This window comes from Chiloscyllium plagiosum, unplaced genomic scaffold (genome assembly GCF_037043375.1).
Source record: "Chiloscyllium plagiosum isolate Xiang-an unplaced genomic scaffold, Cpla_swu_hap1 HiC_scaffold_22, whole genome shotgun sequence".
NCBI classification, from domain to species: Eukaryota; Metazoa; Chordata; class Chondrichthyes; order Orectolobiformes; family Hemiscylliidae; genus Chiloscyllium; species Chiloscyllium plagiosum.
Window position 1 is genome coordinate 45,238,062 of NW_028270160.1, and position 17,031 is coordinate 45,255,092.

The 17,031-nt window shown below is 40.2% G+C and overlaps 1 protein-coding gene and 1 long non-coding RNA gene across 3 annotated transcripts in view; both read left to right on the top strand.

The window, feature by feature from the left end:
* Window positions 1-1,841: 1,841 nt before the first annotated feature.
* hhex (hematopoietically expressed homeobox) lies at window positions 1,842-8,263 on the top strand. 2 transcript variants are annotated; one of them, XM_043712494.2, is made up of 4 exons: window positions 1,845-2,350; window positions 4,379-4,557; window positions 5,076-5,126; window positions 7,872-8,263. In XM_043712494.2, the coding sequence occupies exons 1-4, from the start codon at window positions 1,990-1,992 to the stop codon at window positions 8,109-8,111; spliced, it is 831 nt and encodes a 276-aa protein (XP_043568429.1). In that variant the 5' UTR covers window positions 1,845-1,989; the 3' UTR covers window positions 8,112-8,263. The 2 variants fall into 2 exon arrangements, with proteins under 2 accessions (XP_087855127.1, XP_043568429.1); XM_087999001.1 differs by lacking the exon at window positions 5,076-5,126 and having other exon boundaries at window positions 1,842-2,350.
* Window positions 8,264-8,698: 435 nt separating this feature from the next.
* LOC148145983 (uncharacterized) overlaps window positions 8,699-17,031 on the top strand; it is a 183,385-nt gene continuing 175,052 nt past the window's right edge. The window contains exons 1-2 of the long non-coding RNA XR_015760950.1: window positions 8,699-8,717; window positions 9,137-9,184. This is a non-coding gene — a long non-coding RNA (uncharacterized LOC148145983). The remainder of the gene's footprint in view (window positions 8,718-9,136; window positions 9,185-17,031) is intronic.

A 17,031-nucleotide genomic window follows, 5' to 3' on the forward strand; every position in this document is an offset into this window, starting at 1 on the left:
AAAGCATAGGCACTGCCACCCACCAAATGATGCCACCCAGCTGCATCATTTTTCGATCTTATTTGCTTCTATTTGATTCCCTCCCGCCCCAGTTTTCAATATCAATCCACGCTGTAAACTCAGCCAACGAGCTCTTGAGAAAACAGATCTGAGTCGTGCAAACGGAATAAGTGTCCTTACACAATATACATTGAAGCGTGTTGCATTTTGCGTTCACAGTTTGAATAAAGCCATCATGCTGCGAAGGTGAAGTAATGTGTCAGAATGCTTCTAATCCCGAACTTGTGGCAGGATAATGAAGAAGCGGGTCCTGTTTAGGCCGTGGTTGTACTTTTTGAAATAAAGTCCAATTACTTAACTTGCGCCTTTTAATTTACTTATTGCCGTAACTGGGCCGAAACATTTTGTAATAAATGACAAACGATGGAAACAAACACATCACGATTTTGTCAGGTGATTAATGTGCAATATTTTAAATTATGAATTTCTGCTTCTTAGACTGGAATTACCTTACTCGTGTTTTAAGGATTATTATGTGAATAAGTAAATAAGAAAAAAAGTGAATTCACTGACTATAATGATAATTTGACCATTTTATGCTTGAAGTCTGAAGTCGCTCTTTTTCTGATATGTTTAAGAATCACGGAAATATGCTCGAACTCGCCTTGTGTATTTTGAACGTGTTTCTTGAGCAATAATTGAGCAGAATGCCGAAATTTTCAAAATGGCAATTCTCCTCGTGTAGACGTGTTTACTGGAAATAACCAAACAATTGTGTATTGGAATTCAGAAGTGTGAAGAGCGACTTTGCTATGCATTTTAAAATATCGCTATTTCACAACCATTCCTTGTAATATGCATTTTCCTTGAAGTATTACTAACTCTCTAATGGAGAAGTGAGAACACTGAAAATGTTGATTGGTTTGTGAGGTCTCACTCCCTGAAGTTAGCGGTCACTGTGAGCTCCAAGGTCGTTTATCATCAGCAGGCCAACGAGAATTGATAACAGTCATTGCAAAGCCTTCACTGTCAGCAACCAACACCGCCGATTGGCTTTGACACCAATTAGTTGCTCAGTTAGAGATGAGACGGTCTCTGTTTACGAAGAACACAAGATACAATTAACGTTAAGATTGTTGGGAATGAAATACTTAAAAGTCTTACAAAAAATGTTTGACAACCTTTTCCTTTAGCTGGGGATGCTGTACGTCTACTTTCCAATCCACTGTTGCAAGAATTTCTTGACCGGATTTGCTAAAGTATTCGGAATGGAAACGATATTCCAAGAGGTACTCCTATTAATGCTGATGATGCAGGCACAAGGTTTTTTTGTGTGTTACAAATGCTGGCTGAAAATTACAGCCTGCCGCCATCTACAGGGACAATGGATGTCAGGATTCTGCCAAACCACTATGAACTGGATGAACTCACTGTTTAGTTTTCACTAAAGGTGACCTTTTTGTTTTTGAGGTGAAACAGTTGCCAAGTGGAAGGTACTGCATTGTACAGATCGCTCATGTGTAGTTGACATAAGGGAACATTGTTAGTAAATAAGCGGTCTCTGTCACCCAAGCTGGCAGTAGCCTGGGTGTCTGTGTATATCTTCTGATTGTCTGCATACTTCGCTCTTCTGTTTACCTGCATTTTCATCTCCCTGTCACCTGAAGGTGGGTCCCTCACGGCGTCTGCGCATTGGGACGAAGGGGGCGGGCCGACAGGTCCGGGCACGAGCCCCGGACAGGCAGCCAATCAGCAAGCGGCCCGGGGAGGGGAAATTGAAACAGGCGCTGTCGCCCCGCCCAGGCCGATAGAAAGCTCCGGCGGGCCGGAGTGGGGGGGGGGGGGGGGAGCCTTGAGCCGCCTCTGAAAGAATCCCTGCACGAATATCGCGCCAGCTCCTGGAGCTGTGAGCTGCACAGGGAGCCTATCCTGAGCCGGACTCACAGCTCTGCACCTCACGGACACACAGGGCACTGGATCGGCGCCGTCATGCAATACCAGCAGCACCCCAGCTCCTCGGCGATGAGTGCGAACCTGCCTCTGTACGCGCCAACACCGATGCAGGCGGTGCACCCGACCCCATTCTACATCGACGACATCCTGGGACGCAACGGGGCTCCTCACCCGACCAGCGTGGCCCCCGGGCCGGCTCTGCCGTCCCCCAATTCCTCCTTCACCAGCATCGCTTCCCCGTACCGGACTCCCATCTACGAGCCAACTCCAATCCATCCCGCCTTCCACCACCCAGCGTTGACACCGTACGGTAGCAATGCCTTCAGCGGACCCCTGTACCCTTTTGCCAGGACTGTTAACGACTACACGCATGCATTCCTCCGACAGGACACTCTGGGTAAGAACCCGTTTCTGATTTCTTCTAGTTGCCAGCGAATGTTCTCCTGCGATGTTAAGTCTTCTTGGGAGTCGGTTCTGTTTTTGTTTTGCTCCAGGAATTGGGGGGAATTTCGCACTGGGTAGGGAGTTTTGATGGAGGTATTCGATCTTTCTCCTAGAGCGTGTTGTGTTCCTTTAGCTGTGCTGAAGGATTAAGAAAAGTGGGGACAATTCGAACAGCGGTTTTCGATCGCTGATTTAAATGTAAAGTTAAAATCCGTTTCCGTGACTGGGGCCATTTGGCGATTCAAGACCAGAGCTTGTGGAATGATACTTTCGAGTACAGTTATCGAAACGAACTGGTCCTACTTTCTGATGCCATGCAGTGAATATACAGCAATGCGAATACAGAGTGAAATCTCTCCCATTGAAAGAAACTAATAAAGCGGATCATATCTGAAGGTTGCTTTAGGGAGCTGAAAATGAAAATGAAAGAACTGCATTCGTATTTATTTTTTACACATTACTTCTACCAGGCATTGTCCCCTGGGAGAAAGGGATTGTCAGCGTGTTTTACTTAAAACCGAACCTAATATTCAGCCGTAGGACGTTGCATTTATTTTTAAGATTGTTGCCAAATTATGTTTTTGTAAAAGCCCGTTTGAAAAAAAAGCATTCGCTTGTGAACGTAACGAGCTTAACTTTTGTAAATCCGTTCATTATATCCAAATCGCACCTTGGGCTCATTCAACAGCTTGAGTTCTGTGTGGCTGACCTTTTTTCGTTCATACAGGAAGTCTTGAGCTCTCGATAGGAGTAAATCTGGTTACAGAACTGTTAAATGTTTTCCTCTCAGTCAGAAGCAGACTCTTCCCCGGGAGTCGTGCACACTGCTGATTATTTTATCGACATCCTCAATACAGACATATACAGGAAACACTCGGGTTCTGATAGCCGGGATACGTTTTTCTGATATTGTTCATTTCCTCTGTGTGGGATGTGACTTGATGGCAGCTAAAATAGCCAGTTGCTTCCTATTTTTTTTGTGGCTGCTTTGTAGCAATTGAAGCGGGGACTGACGCAAGCGAAACTCTCGGAAAAGAACAATTACGCGGAAATTAGGAGCATTTAATCGCGTTTTGATTCTCGCTAAAAGTCCATTTTTGAAGGCGCTAATTTAGCAAACTCGGCGACGCGGATGAGAATTTCGTTTTGTCGCCAGCAAATGGGCGTTTTCTGGGAATAAAGCAGTACGCATCAGAATAAATACAAAGTAATTTGATAAGCATTAAAAATCACATGATGAATTTATTTGACTTTAACTGGAATGTAAATAAAATTACACTGTTTTCTGGTTTATATTCAACTAGACAGAGTTGGGAGTGTACAGTAAACCAGCTGGTCTCCACACGTAGTTTAAAAACCTTCAGCACTTTTTAAAGATTACTTGTCCTATAATGAACTGTTATATAGAAACCATAAAACAGCCGAGCTCGGCTTCCTTGACTCATTTTTGTCAACGAGCAGAAGGAAATAACAGGCCTTTTGCAAGATAGACCAACAGGAAACACATTGACGGAAATGTTGCCATAGTCCTGAGTTGGTAGGTTTCACACAAACCTTCAGGTCTCGTATGAAATCAGTGTTTTATTGTGAGAAAGAAAGAGAGCCCAGACTTTTTAAGTGCCCTTGTCTTAACTTGCTTTTAGAACGTTTAAATTGACTGTCCAAGGGTCAACATGAATAACAACAAGTTTAATAGGTTATAAGAGACAAATAAAAATCAATTTATAGTCATATTTAGCATGTTATATGTTGGTTGTTTTATTTTAATAAAGGATAAATAATTCTGTATTTTCGCCTTCTGCTTACGTCTATATTTCAACATTAAACGAATATAAAAATCAATATTCATATAGTCCAAATAGTCTTGCTGGAATTCAGTATGTCTTGTTAAAACTGTGATTGATCAAATTAGCACTTGGCGTCATGACCAAATACATGTATTATCATTCTTATTGTTTCGGTTGATTATTTTCTCTTGCAGGTAAACCGTTGATATGGAGCCATTTTATTCAAAGGCCGCCGCACAAACGGAAAGGGGGGCAAGTTCGATTCTCAAACGATCAGACCATTGAACTGGAAAAGAAATTTGAGACCCAGAAATATCTCTCGCCTCCTGAACGAAAAAGACTCGCCAAGATGTTGCAATTGAGCGAGAGACAGGTACATGAACAACTGAAAGTGAAGCGATTGAAAAGTGTCCTGACCGAAAATATTTGATTGTTGGCAACTTACACAGACAGCGTGTCTGCATTTTAATAACGCAAATGTTCAATCATTTAAATATTTTTAATAAAAGTAATTGCTAATTTCACGCACAACCAAAACTAACTAGACTCCCCGCCTCCCACTATAATGTGGAATATTATCTCTTCAGATCTTTCCATTTATGAAGTACTTGCAACTGTTTTCAAAATATGACCCCACTGCATTTTTTCGATAATTTTAGTTGTGCCACATGTTTAATAATCACTTCATTTTCCTCATTCTGGAGGTTTTGCTAATTCTATTATATTATAAGCTTATTATAATTTGTTTTTTTAAAATGCAAGAACACTATATATCAATTCCAACGTATATCCCTGAAAGCAGCAGTCACGCTGAGTTACACTTACAGGAGATCGTGAGAAAACTACTTCCTTCACTAAAGCGCGCGGTGTTTTGATTTTGTTTTTCTGCAGGTAAAAACTTGGTTTCAGAATCGCAGAGCTAAATGGCGGCGGCTGAAACAGGTAACGGGGAGATGCTGCGCCTTCCTATTCTGTGTGGGGGAGAAAAGGTTTTCGTTGTCATGGCAATGAATGTTCCAATGAACTTATCTTTAATGTCGCAGCCTATTATATTTTGTGTGCGGAAGTCATTTGGAAGGCTGTTTAACCTCTTTACCTTGATTGAAAAGACAAATAGTCTTATTGGAATTCAGGATGAAGCACTGAAGCTGCACAAATGTTAAAAGCTTCTAATGTAGTTCCGATATCAATTATTTTGGCTGTTTCGCGTTCTCCGCGTTAACAGTCTATTAATTCTCTAGCAATCCCATATGTTGTTTGCCCAATTAATTCTTGCGAACCAGCCTAAATGTCGGCAAAGTATCCTGGCAATTCAAAGAACATTCATTGTTCCTGTGTTGAACGAGCACACCATACATTAACTTACACGCATTACAGTAATAGACGCGGCCGCTTCAATTTCCACCTTCAAACGTAGCCGGTTCGAGCAGAACCTGATAGAAACAGGCTACAACGTTTGCACCGCAACTGGGAACTTTGACCCGGTCTGTCAAACATGTACCTTTTCGCAACACGTCAGGAAGGACTCACTGTCCTCGTTTATCGGTCAGTTTTCAACAGGCTGCGGGGTCCGGTTCAGAGGGGAGCTCCAGATAGTTGATTCAAATCATGAAAACCAAGTCAAAAGAAATCTTTGCCCCGTCTTCACTGACAATTCAATATTTTGCCATTTAAACCTTATTCTACTCGTAACTCCAATTAAAAATGTACTTTTAATATTATTTGAAAACATTAACTTCAGTAGCCTCAAGACGACAAACCTATAATTTAACAGCCGAATAATTTAAGTGGCATAACCTGGACTGTTCACTCTTAATTGAGAACGGCACGGTGGCTCAGCTGTTAGCACTGGGGTCCCGAGATCGATTCCAGCCTCTGGCGACTGTGTCTGCGTGGGTTTCTTCCCACAGTCCCACAATGTCCAGGCGAGGTGGATTAGACATAACGCAGGCGTGGCGTTACAGGGATAGAGTACAGGTGGGTCTGGGATGCTCTTTGGAGGGTCGGTGTGGATTCGATGGGCCGAATGGCCTGCTTCTGCACTGTTGGGATTCTATGGAGAAACAAATTAGTCAAAGTTAACTTAAGTATCAAAACCAGGTTCTTAAAGGCCCTTACTCTGCTGACAGCTATTCCCTACGCTAGGGTAAGTATACACTACAATGGCATTCCTGATATAGTACAAATGCATTTTACCCAGTCCATTTGTAGTTGAATTAATTTTAGCACCGCATGGAGATTCCGTTTCTGTAAATGTGTTGACAATAACCTTATGTGGTATCTGCTAAAAATCTGAAATTGTTCTGTAAGTACGAGAAAATATTTTAAAATTATTTCCAAGTGATCAACTCTAGATAGATATTTTTAATCAAAATGTGCAGAGACACGTCACTGGAACATGTGCGCTTGTCACTGGGACAGTGCACCACAAGAGCCCTGGATTAAGGCTGTGTGTTAGGCTGCCAGACTTGTCTTTGCATGAGGCCAGCAGCCACGAAGCCTGATGAGATTCAAACTCATGCTCTCCTCAAATATTCATAGGAACAGTACTAGGCCATTCGACCAGCTCCAACATCAACTGTAGATAAGCTGACAATTATAATATAACCTTTCATCATTCAATGGCATTCCATCCCAGCCAAAGAGGAGAGAATTCATTTAAAACAAAGCCCCATTGAATTCACATTGGAGGCTCCCTAATGGCGGACTGCATAAATGTGACAGTGATGTAGGAACATGGAAGCAAGGCTGAAATTGCACTATTGCTTTGCTAAGACACCTTGCAATTATATAAGTAACTGTTACTTATGCAAGGATTGCTCTTCGAGTTGACCAACAAGAATTTTTCCTTTTTAATCCTCCTAACTCCACAGGACTATTAGGCAGTGCGGAGGGCCAGGCAAGTGATTCCGTGCCTGAGGGAGAGGAACTCATTCTGGCACATATGTTATTTGTTGCCTTAGCCCATTTGGCAGGATTATTTGTGTTGATTTTTCTACACAGCCCTTCTGAGAAGAAACCATCGATTTGGTTGATGTTACCAGCCTCTTAAGTTTCGGTGTGGCAAAGATTGCATATTGAGATAAATACAGAAAATGTTGGAAATACTCAGCTATGCTCGCAGTATCAGTGAAGAGGGAAACAGATTTAATGTTTCAAGTCGACGACTTTTAATCAAAATCATTGCAAGGTTTCCTGCTCATCCCTGTAGTACTAGGGGCCGCAAACTCACAATGCAACCTGACTATTATATACCAGGAACATGTCAGCGAATTGATTGATAACCTCAGTTGGATCAGAACATTTTTAGTGTCTGGCAATCAAAATGTGCATCAGAAAATGGGCGGGATTGTAACAATTTAAAGCAATCCTATTTGGATATTAATCACAAAGATATAAACAGTCCAGAAGCTTTACGCTCACGCTTCAACATATCAGTTGAACTGCTCTTGCAATTTTGCGCTCAATTTTTAACATTTATATAAATTAAGTAGAAATCTAGCGCATCTCTAACAAAAGGCAGTGGCCAAATGCATTATTTACATAATGGTAATGAATCGTCTAGACTATTTTAAATGTTGTAAAACGGCTATAAATCATGAACTTTCAGTACAGAAGTTGTCTCGACTATGTTACTCTTCATACGCTTAAGGTAAGAATAGAATTTTCTTTTAAAAATAAAAACAGGAAAATCCTCAAGGGGCCAAAAGAGAAGAATCGGAGAATTCTGATCAGTCCATCGAAAGCCAGTGCGAGAAGCGTCGAGAGAGCTGCCTGAGTCCGGATCTGAATAAAGCGGTGTTTTTGAACGGCTCGCAATGCTCGATCTCCCCGGCTTCTCAGCAAAATGAATCGGAAGTGTCAGAGGACAGCGATGAGGAGGTGGATATCGATGACGACAGGAGTACGTATCCTGCAAATGTATAATTGAACCCACTGGGACAAAATTCGGTTGGAGAATGGAAGGATAGTGGTTTATCCTTGCACTTTACTGGGAACCGGACTGATAGGTAGGATCAGTTTCCTACAACCTCAATAATGCAAAGAATGTATAAGGAGTGAGATTCAAAACATTTTTGTATGGATTAATGTTTAGTCAACAGACCCGTACTTGCGGAATCTAAATCCGATTCAATGAAGGATTGTTTTTAACTCGAAATAACACAGTCTTTTATGTATGTACAGTACATAATTTTTGTAATTCAAATATTTTAATACTCATGTACAGGACATGTTTTTGTTGTACTATTCAATTTTGTAAGAAAATTGTTAACTGCGAAAAAAAGGTCGAGTAATTTATACATCCAGCCAAAATAATGGCGTCTGTGAACTTAGTAGCTTTCAGTAAAAGTTTGTCAGTGGTGACATACCTCATACTCCAAAAGTATTGTGTATATTGTGTAAATATGTGTTTTGTTGACGTTCACATGACTAATAAATACAAAAAAAAACCATGAAGTTACTTATCAGTTCAAATGTGAACTTTATTATTCTGACTAAACCTATTTACTGCAGGTACCAGTTACCAAGAAGGTAAGACTTGTGGTCTTGTTCTTTCTTATACCTAGCAATAAACCTATGACATTGGAATATCATTTAGCTTTTGCATTAGTTTACCCACATTTTTATGTGTAGGTGTACATTATATATAGGAGATGGATAGATAGATCCAAAAGTAGACAGAAAAAGTGCATCGAACAGCAACCTAATGAATCAACACACATTTCCATTTAAATAATATTCCAATTATTTTTCAATTTAACAGCATTTCGCAGCATTGGATAAAAACAAGAGGGTGCAGGAAATAAATATTATAGATAAACTGTGCTCAGGTATTTAGTTTAGGAATTGGCCATGTGTCACTACCTTAATATGAGGAGGTTTGCTCTATTTAAAGTCCACAGCATTCACAATTTTTCGAACAGTAACATACATGTGTTGTTACCTTGCAGAATTACAATGCCAGTGAATCGTTTTAACTTCATTTTCTGTAATGTAAGGTAAATAATTTTTTTCTGTTGAAATGACATTAAATAGTATTATGTAGTATAAACTGGAATTTTGGAACATATATTTTTCAGTGCAGTCCAAATGTTTTTCTCATAAAGGCTGCATAGCAAAGCTGAATGATTTTGTTTGATTAGGTTGTCGGATATGAATATAGCTGTAAATTATCTTTGCTCTTTTCGCTCAAGCAACTTGTTTTATGATATAAGAATGGATTATACTAAAATCTAATTCGATTTAAAGTCAAAATCAAATGTTTTTTAAAATGTTCCCTAGTTAGAAATATGCTGCTCAGAATAGACCTGAAGTTAACAGCAATCTATTATTTTTAACTTGCATAATATGAAAAGAGCCACTAAAACTGAGAAATTATTGTTTAGTTAATTATCTGAATTTATTTAACTTAGCTAAATACTAAAAGTTTGCCCTAATTGAATGTCAGTTCAAATCTTGTCTGAAAATTGTCCGAAGGCATCATTTTGTTAAAATTTAAAAATACTTTTTCAGCTGTAATTTTATTTACATTGAAGGAAGGGTATGACAAATAAGCACTTTACAATTCCAGTTCAAATCACCTTGGCTCCAGTACATTGTTACATGAGTTGCTTAGAGCCATCTGAGGCCTCCTTGTTTTCAATTGCTTCATCATAAAGTCAAAAGTAGGAACGTTTGATGATGATTGCACTGCATTTAGTTCTTTTCATGACCCCTTAGGTAGTGAAACAGTCCCTGCCTATATTCATCAAGAACTGAACAAACTTTCAGACTACGGTCATAAGAAACATTAGTTACTCTCTGTAATACGAGAGAACCTAACCAATTTACCAAATCACTCAATAACATTATCATTGGTAAATCCCTTCCATCAGCAACTGGGATGGCATGGTGGCTCAGTGGTTAGCACTGCAGCTCACAGCTCCAGGGATCTGGGTTCGATTCCAGCCTCAGGCGACTGTCTGTGTGGAGTTTGCATATTCTCGCCGGGTCTGTGTGGGTCTCCTCCGGGTGCTCCGGTATCCTCCTACAGTCACAAGATGTGCAGGTTAGGTGGATTGGCCATGCTAAATTGTCCACAGTGTTAGGTGCATTAGTCAGGGGTAAACGTAGGGAAATGAGTTTGGGTGGGATACTCTTCGGAGGGTCGGTGTGTACTGGTTGGGCCGAAGGGCCTGTTTCCGCACTGTAGGTAATCTAATCTCTAATCATAATTGATCAGTAGCTTAACTAAACTAACTATAATAAAACTGTGACTAAAATATCACATCAGAGATTGGGTAATCTGTGAAAAGTGGCTCAATGTCTGATTGCCCAACCCTTTCCACCATATTTAAGGTACAAGTCAGAAATACAATGAAATTCTCTCCAATTGCCTGTATGAGTGCAGTTCTCAAAAATTTGAACACCATCCAAAACATAGCAGTCTCTTTCATCAATACTTTACCCACCACCTTCAGCATTCAATCTCTCCAACATTGGCACACCATCGTTGCTATGTATTCCACCTTCAAGATGCACTACAGCAGCTCACCATGTTTCCTTTGACAAGTCTCTTCTAAATGTACTATTACACATAGAAGTATAAGGGGAACAAATCTTCTCTGGTATAACCTCAATACTTTAGTATCATCCTTGTTTTATTTTGCACTTTCTCAAGTGCAATCATAACATGAAAGACAGAACTATACATGGTACTCCAAGTCTCTGTAGAACAGATGAACTGACAATCTGAAGAGACAGAGCCCTGAACCAAGGCATTATGGAAACTTAATATAATTTTGCTTCTTCAAGATTGGGAATAATGAGTTATGGTAAAATAATCCATTGTGGTGCCTACCTTAGTGTCCATTGTGCCCTGAAAACAAAAAGTCTAGTGGACCAGAAAGTTAAAAATATATTCTGCTTTGTTTGTGTTTAGCTGAATTTCCAATTGGGTCTTGGGTTGGTATCAGTTATCTCCTTTCAGAACCAGAAAGGAGCCCACTAATTAGGATAACATTATGTCATTTGGTTGCAGATATAATTTTCACATTGTTTGCACCTCCATAATTCCAGTTATGAACTTGCTCACAAACTGTAGCTATTACTTCAATTTAGATGCCAAATTCAAAGTACATTTATAAATTGACCAGTAGTTGCTAGTTGGTGCAGTGCTCTGTCCCAGAGGAACACCATGAAATGCAAAGATAAACTCCAGCTTTATTTCTTTTCACCATGAACTATCTTCTTAAATTGGCTTCCTCCGCTTTCACCTCCAAAATTCAGCATAAGAAGCATATGGATTTCTGTCTTGACCATTTTCCTTCTTTCCCAACTCCACGTGACCAAATTCCAATGAGGTTCCCCTCGACCTTTAAGTTGCCTTCTATTGTCTGTCCTCTTTAAGTTCAACCACAGCTCTACATTCTTCATCATCCTAAAGTACTTAATGCCATCAAAATTCACCCATTCCTGACTTCTTCAATGCAGAGTGTTGACAAATGCTTGCTGCTTTTGTGACAGCTGCAGTCATGAGTTTTGCTCATGCTAGTTCTCCATTCTTCTATAATATTACCCTGGGCAATGATTGTTTTGAAACCATAGCTATACAGGGTAGGACTGGTCAAGACACATGTAAAACATTTACATACATCTGCTGAATAGGCATGCAATGAGTTCTAATTTCTTTGATTATCAAATATGCTACAAGAATTGTATAAATTTCTCTAAAATAATAATTAATGTAGATGCTGATGCATGCTATTAGATTCTGAAATATTCTAATGCAATGTAATCTAGTATCCAGAGACCCAGTAATGCTCTGGGTACCTGAGTTTGAAACCCAATTGGGCAAATGGTGAGATTTGAATTCAATAAAAATCTGGAATTAAAAGTCTCATGATGGCTATGGAACCATTATTGATTGTCAGTGGGTCACTGGTGTTATTTAGGAATGGATCAGTGGTGCTGGAAGGCTTTTGCCCGAAACGTTGATTTTGCCTGTCTTCGGATGCTGCCTGAATTGCTGTGCTCTTCCAGCACCACTGATCCAGAATCTGATTTCCAGCATCTGCAGTCATTGTTTTTACCTTATTTAGGAATGGAAACTGCCATCCTCACCTGGTCTACAGACTCACAGAAACATTGTTGACTATTGACTTCCCTCTGAAATGGCCTAGCAAGCCACTCAGTTATATTAACCATTAGAAAGGAATTAAAGAAATGAAACTGAATGGACCACCTGGCCTCAACTAATGCTCCAGAAATAACAGTAGTAAATACAACTTATTGACCCTGCAAAGTCCTCCTTACTAACATCTGGGGCCAAAATTGAGAACTATCTCTCAGATTAGTCAAGCAACAGCCTGACATAAAATAAAGAATTACAGGTGCTAGAAATCTGAAACAAGCAAAAACAGAATTTGTTGAAGAAACTCAGCAGGTCTGGCAGAATATATGGAGACAAAAATGGTAGACTGGGTCTGCACTAGTTGGTGCGGGGCCCACCAAGAGAGAAAAACATAGAGAAATGCATCCTACCTGCCACAGATGCATCTGTGCATGACAGGACAGTAAAAGTGACCACCACACAGTCCTTGTGGAAACTCTTCAATCTTAGAGTACCTTACATGGTGTGTGGCACTATCATTGTGCTAAATGGAAAGGACTTTGACCAGATTTAGAAACTCAAGGCTGGGAATTCATGAGATACTGTGGGCCATCAGCAATAGCCAAAATGTATTCCAGCACAATGTGCAACCTCATGACCCAGTATATCCCCACTCTATTGTTACCATCTAGCAAAGGAATCAAAATAAACAAAATCAGAAATTGCTGGAGAAACTCAGCAGTTCAAGCAGCAGCCAAGGAGAGAAGATAGAGTTTAACATTTTTAGTCTGGTGACCATTCTTCAGAACTGATAGCTACAACGAAAAGACTGTATTTATGCTGATGTCAGGTTGTGTGGGAAGGAAGGCATTGGTGGAGATAGATGCCTGAGAAAGAGGGAGAAAAAGAGGTGGGCAGACAAAGGGATAGTTTATAGAAGGCAGAGAAGAAGAGAAGCTAGATAGGTGATAACAGATGACAATAGGTTCACTGTACTGAAAACAACCTATTTCATGACAGGACCTGGGTTGTGGAGGTGATTAATAGACACGAAAGGAGGTGATCATACTCTAAAATTGTGAAACTTGATATTGAACCCTGAAGGCTGCAAGCAGAAAATGAGGTGCTATTCCTCCAACTTGCATTGAGCCTTTGTAGTAGACCTGAATTAGGGAAACAATCCTGGTTCAATGGAAAGTGCAGGAGGGCATGCCAGGAGCAGCACCGGGCATATCTGAAAAAGAAATGTCAACCTGGTGAAGCTAGAAAACAGGACTGCCTGAGTGTTAAACAGTAACATCATCAAGTAACCAAGTGATTCCACAATGGACAGATCAGAACTAAGCTCTGCTATCTTGCCACATCCAGTCTTGAATTGTGATGGACAATTAAACAACTCAATGGTGGAGGAGGAGGCTCCACAAATATCCCCATCCTCAATGATGAGGGAGTCCAGCACACCAGTGCAAAAGATTAGGCTGAAGTATTCACACCAATCTTCAGCCAGAAGTACCAAGTAGGTGATTCACCCCAGCTTCCTTCAGAGGTCCCCAGCATCCTAGATGCCAGTCATCAGGTAATTTGATTCTCTTGATTTGCTATGAAGACAAGGTTGGAGGCACTGAATCCTGAAATGGCTATGGGCCTTGGCAATATTTGGCAATAGTACTGAAGACTTGTACTCCAGAACTCACTTTCTCCCCTAGCTACAATGTTTCAATACAAAAACAACATCGGCACCTATTTAACAATGCCAAAAATTGGCCATGTATATCCTGTACACATAAGGCAGGACATATCCAACCCAGCCAATTATTGTCCCATTAGTATACTTTTGATCATCAGAAAGTTGATCATCACCAGTTTTATCGAGCAGAACTTGCTAAGCAATTACCTGGTCCCTGAAGCTCAGTTTGTGTTCCCCAGAACCACTCATCTCTTGACCTCATTTCAGCCTTAGTTCAAGCATGAACAAAAAAAACTGAATTCCAGAGGTGAGGTGTGAGTGACTGTCCTTGACATCAAGGCTGCATTTGACCGAATGTGGCATTAAGGAGCCAAAGCAAAACTGGAGTCAATGGCTACCAGGGAGGAAACTCTCCATTGCTTGGTGTCATACCTGGCAAAATAAGAAAATGATTTTGATTGTTGGAGAAGAGCTCCAGGAGTTCCTTAGGAGAGTGTCCTCAGCCCAACCATCTTCAGATGCTTCATTAGTGACCTTCACTCCATCATAAGGTCAGAAGTGGGGATGTTTGCCATTGATTGTGCAATCTTCAACACTATTTGTGATTCCTCAGATACTGAAGCAGTCCATATTCAAATGTAATGAGATCTGGCTTGGGCTGACAAGTGGCAAGTAACGTTCATACAGCACGGTTAATGACAGGCAATAATCATTTCCAATAAGAGACAATCTAATTGTCACCCCTTGGTATTCAATTTTATCAGCGTTACTGAATACATCACTATCAACATCTTGGGGTTATCATTTACCAGAAATTGGACTGGCTTGGTCATATAAGTACTGAGGCTACAAGAGCAAATCAGGGTCTAGGAAATTCGCAGGTAGTAATTTTCCTCATGACTCCCAAAAGCTGTCCACTGTCTGCAAGGTACAAACCAAGAATGTGATGGAATAGTCTCCACATGCCTGGATGGGTGCAGCTCCAAAAACACTCAAGAAACATGACAGTATCCAGGACAAAGCAGCCCACTTGATTGGCACTGCTCCCACAGACATTCAGTACTTCCATCACTGAGGCTGATTAACATTAGTGTGTACCATTTGCAAGATGCACTGCAGAATTGCACTAAGGCTCTTTAGACAGCACCTTCAAATCTCACAACCATTACCAATTATAAGAACAAGCTTAGCACATGCATGGGCTCAGCACCGCAAATTCCTCTCCAAAGCACTCACCATGCCAACTTGGAAATATATTGCCATTCCTTTAGCATTGCTGAACTCCCTCCTTATTGTTGGTGCCCCTACACCAGATGAATTGCAGTAGTTAAAGAAGATAGCTCATCACCATCTTCTTAAAGGTTACTAGGAATTGACACAGCCAGCAATGCTGGGTTAATTTGAAAGAACTACCCAAAGGCCTTTTCCAGTCAGGGTATCATTCATCATCATAATTTGTTTGTGCACACAATGTTGTGGTGGAATTAGGATTACCAATACAGTTAAGAGTGGAGCAGAACCTTCAGGTAAATAAAGAGAAAAGCTATGCATAATGGAGAAGATGTCAAGCATAATTCTGGGGAACAGTAATCAGTTTTCGGAGTTATTCTGGAGCTCTTCACATGGCTCCCTCGTCTTAAGATTCTTCTTCATCCCTGCAAAGATATAGCTTCCACGTCATATGTGACATCTAATCACAATTGTCAAGACCATTTACCCTCAGATTTCAATATTTGCTAGCATTATAAGAAATCTCTCCACATCATGAATGAAGTACCTTTTCAGTTGATTGTTCTATACTTCTCTATTGCTATTTATCTCACTCCTGACTGCATTGCTATAGTGTCTAGCTTAGCACTTCTACAAGATTGTGCCTCAGTAAGTGAAGTGTGAAAAGATACTGCTTGCTAAATCTCAGTTAAAACCTTTGAGATGATGATGCGATATTGTGATTGTTGCTCTTTCTGAGCACAGGTCTGAGATGCCATAGCCGACATTTATTCCTCTTAGGAATATGAGTAATATGACTGTGTGGATTGTTTTGACACCTATATAGACATTGGTAGCTATATGGAATTGCTGTCATCTTCAAACCTGACAATATCATGCAGGCCAGTTATACATCTGTCCTTACTGTCAAGTTCTGTTTCAGCAAATCCATTCATCCGCAGGAGAATCAAGCTAAAGGCAATATTAAATATACAATCTTCTAGACTATGCAAGGTGAAGGAGATAGTAGAGCTCAGGATTGGAATGTCTTCTAAATGAGTATTCATAATGGACAATATTATTAGTATTAGAGAGTCTGCTATGGTCGGCTTTGCTGCAGATGGCTTTGGAGTGATTATATACTCCTTGGTGAATTGAGGAGTTTCAATGTCTTACATCAGAACTCCATTACATGTGCCACAAACTGGTGCAAACTGCCCAGTACATTACATTTTGCTTCTTACCATGAACCAAGAAGAATGAATTATTTGGTGAGCTTCGGGAAAGAAATGAGAATGTAGCATGGATGACAAATGCACAATAGAACACTTTCTATGGCCTTAAAGCCCTGATAATTATTGGCTGATTTAGATACAGCAAATGAGGCAATGACTCAAGCAGATTCTTGATTATTTTATAGAGATGTGACCCAGAAGTTTGGGGATGGAGTAGGATGGAACTTCTTCTTCCATCCAACTCTGTCTTAAAAATGGTCTTCTCCTGTAGAAATTATACAAGGAATAAGTAAAGGATTTTCACCCTATATCATACTTTAGGGCACTGACAATATTATGCAAGCTGACAAGAAAAGACATAATACTATTACACCAGAAAGATAAGTTATAAGGTAAGGAGAATGGAAAGAAAAGCATAAAGAATACTTTTTAAAATGTGCAACAACATGACTGTTTAAGGAAAGATAATGATAAAAGATCTTCCTTTGTCCTTAAAATAATGAGACATTAAGTGGAATTTTGTACCTTAGAACTGTTGAGATCATTAGCTGTGTTCTGCACTACTGCCAGATATTTCTGGTGTATTTTTGCACATTGTTATGGTAGATGTCCAAAATCTTTTCT

Excerpts from the sequence above, each read along its gene's own strand:
- hhex (XM_043712494.2), top strand. The coding sequence starts at position 1,990 with ATGCAATACCAGCAGCACCCCAGCTCCTCGGCGATGAGTGCGAACCTG. Across the intron at positions 2,351-4,378 it reads CCTCCGACAGGACACTCTGG|GTAAACCGTTGATATGGAGC; the intron begins GTAAGAACCCGT and ends TTTCTCTTGCAG. Across the intron at positions 4,558-5,075 it reads TGCAATTGAGCGAGAGACAG|GTAAAAACTTGGTTTCAGAA; the intron begins GTACATGAACAA and ends GTTTTTCTGCAG.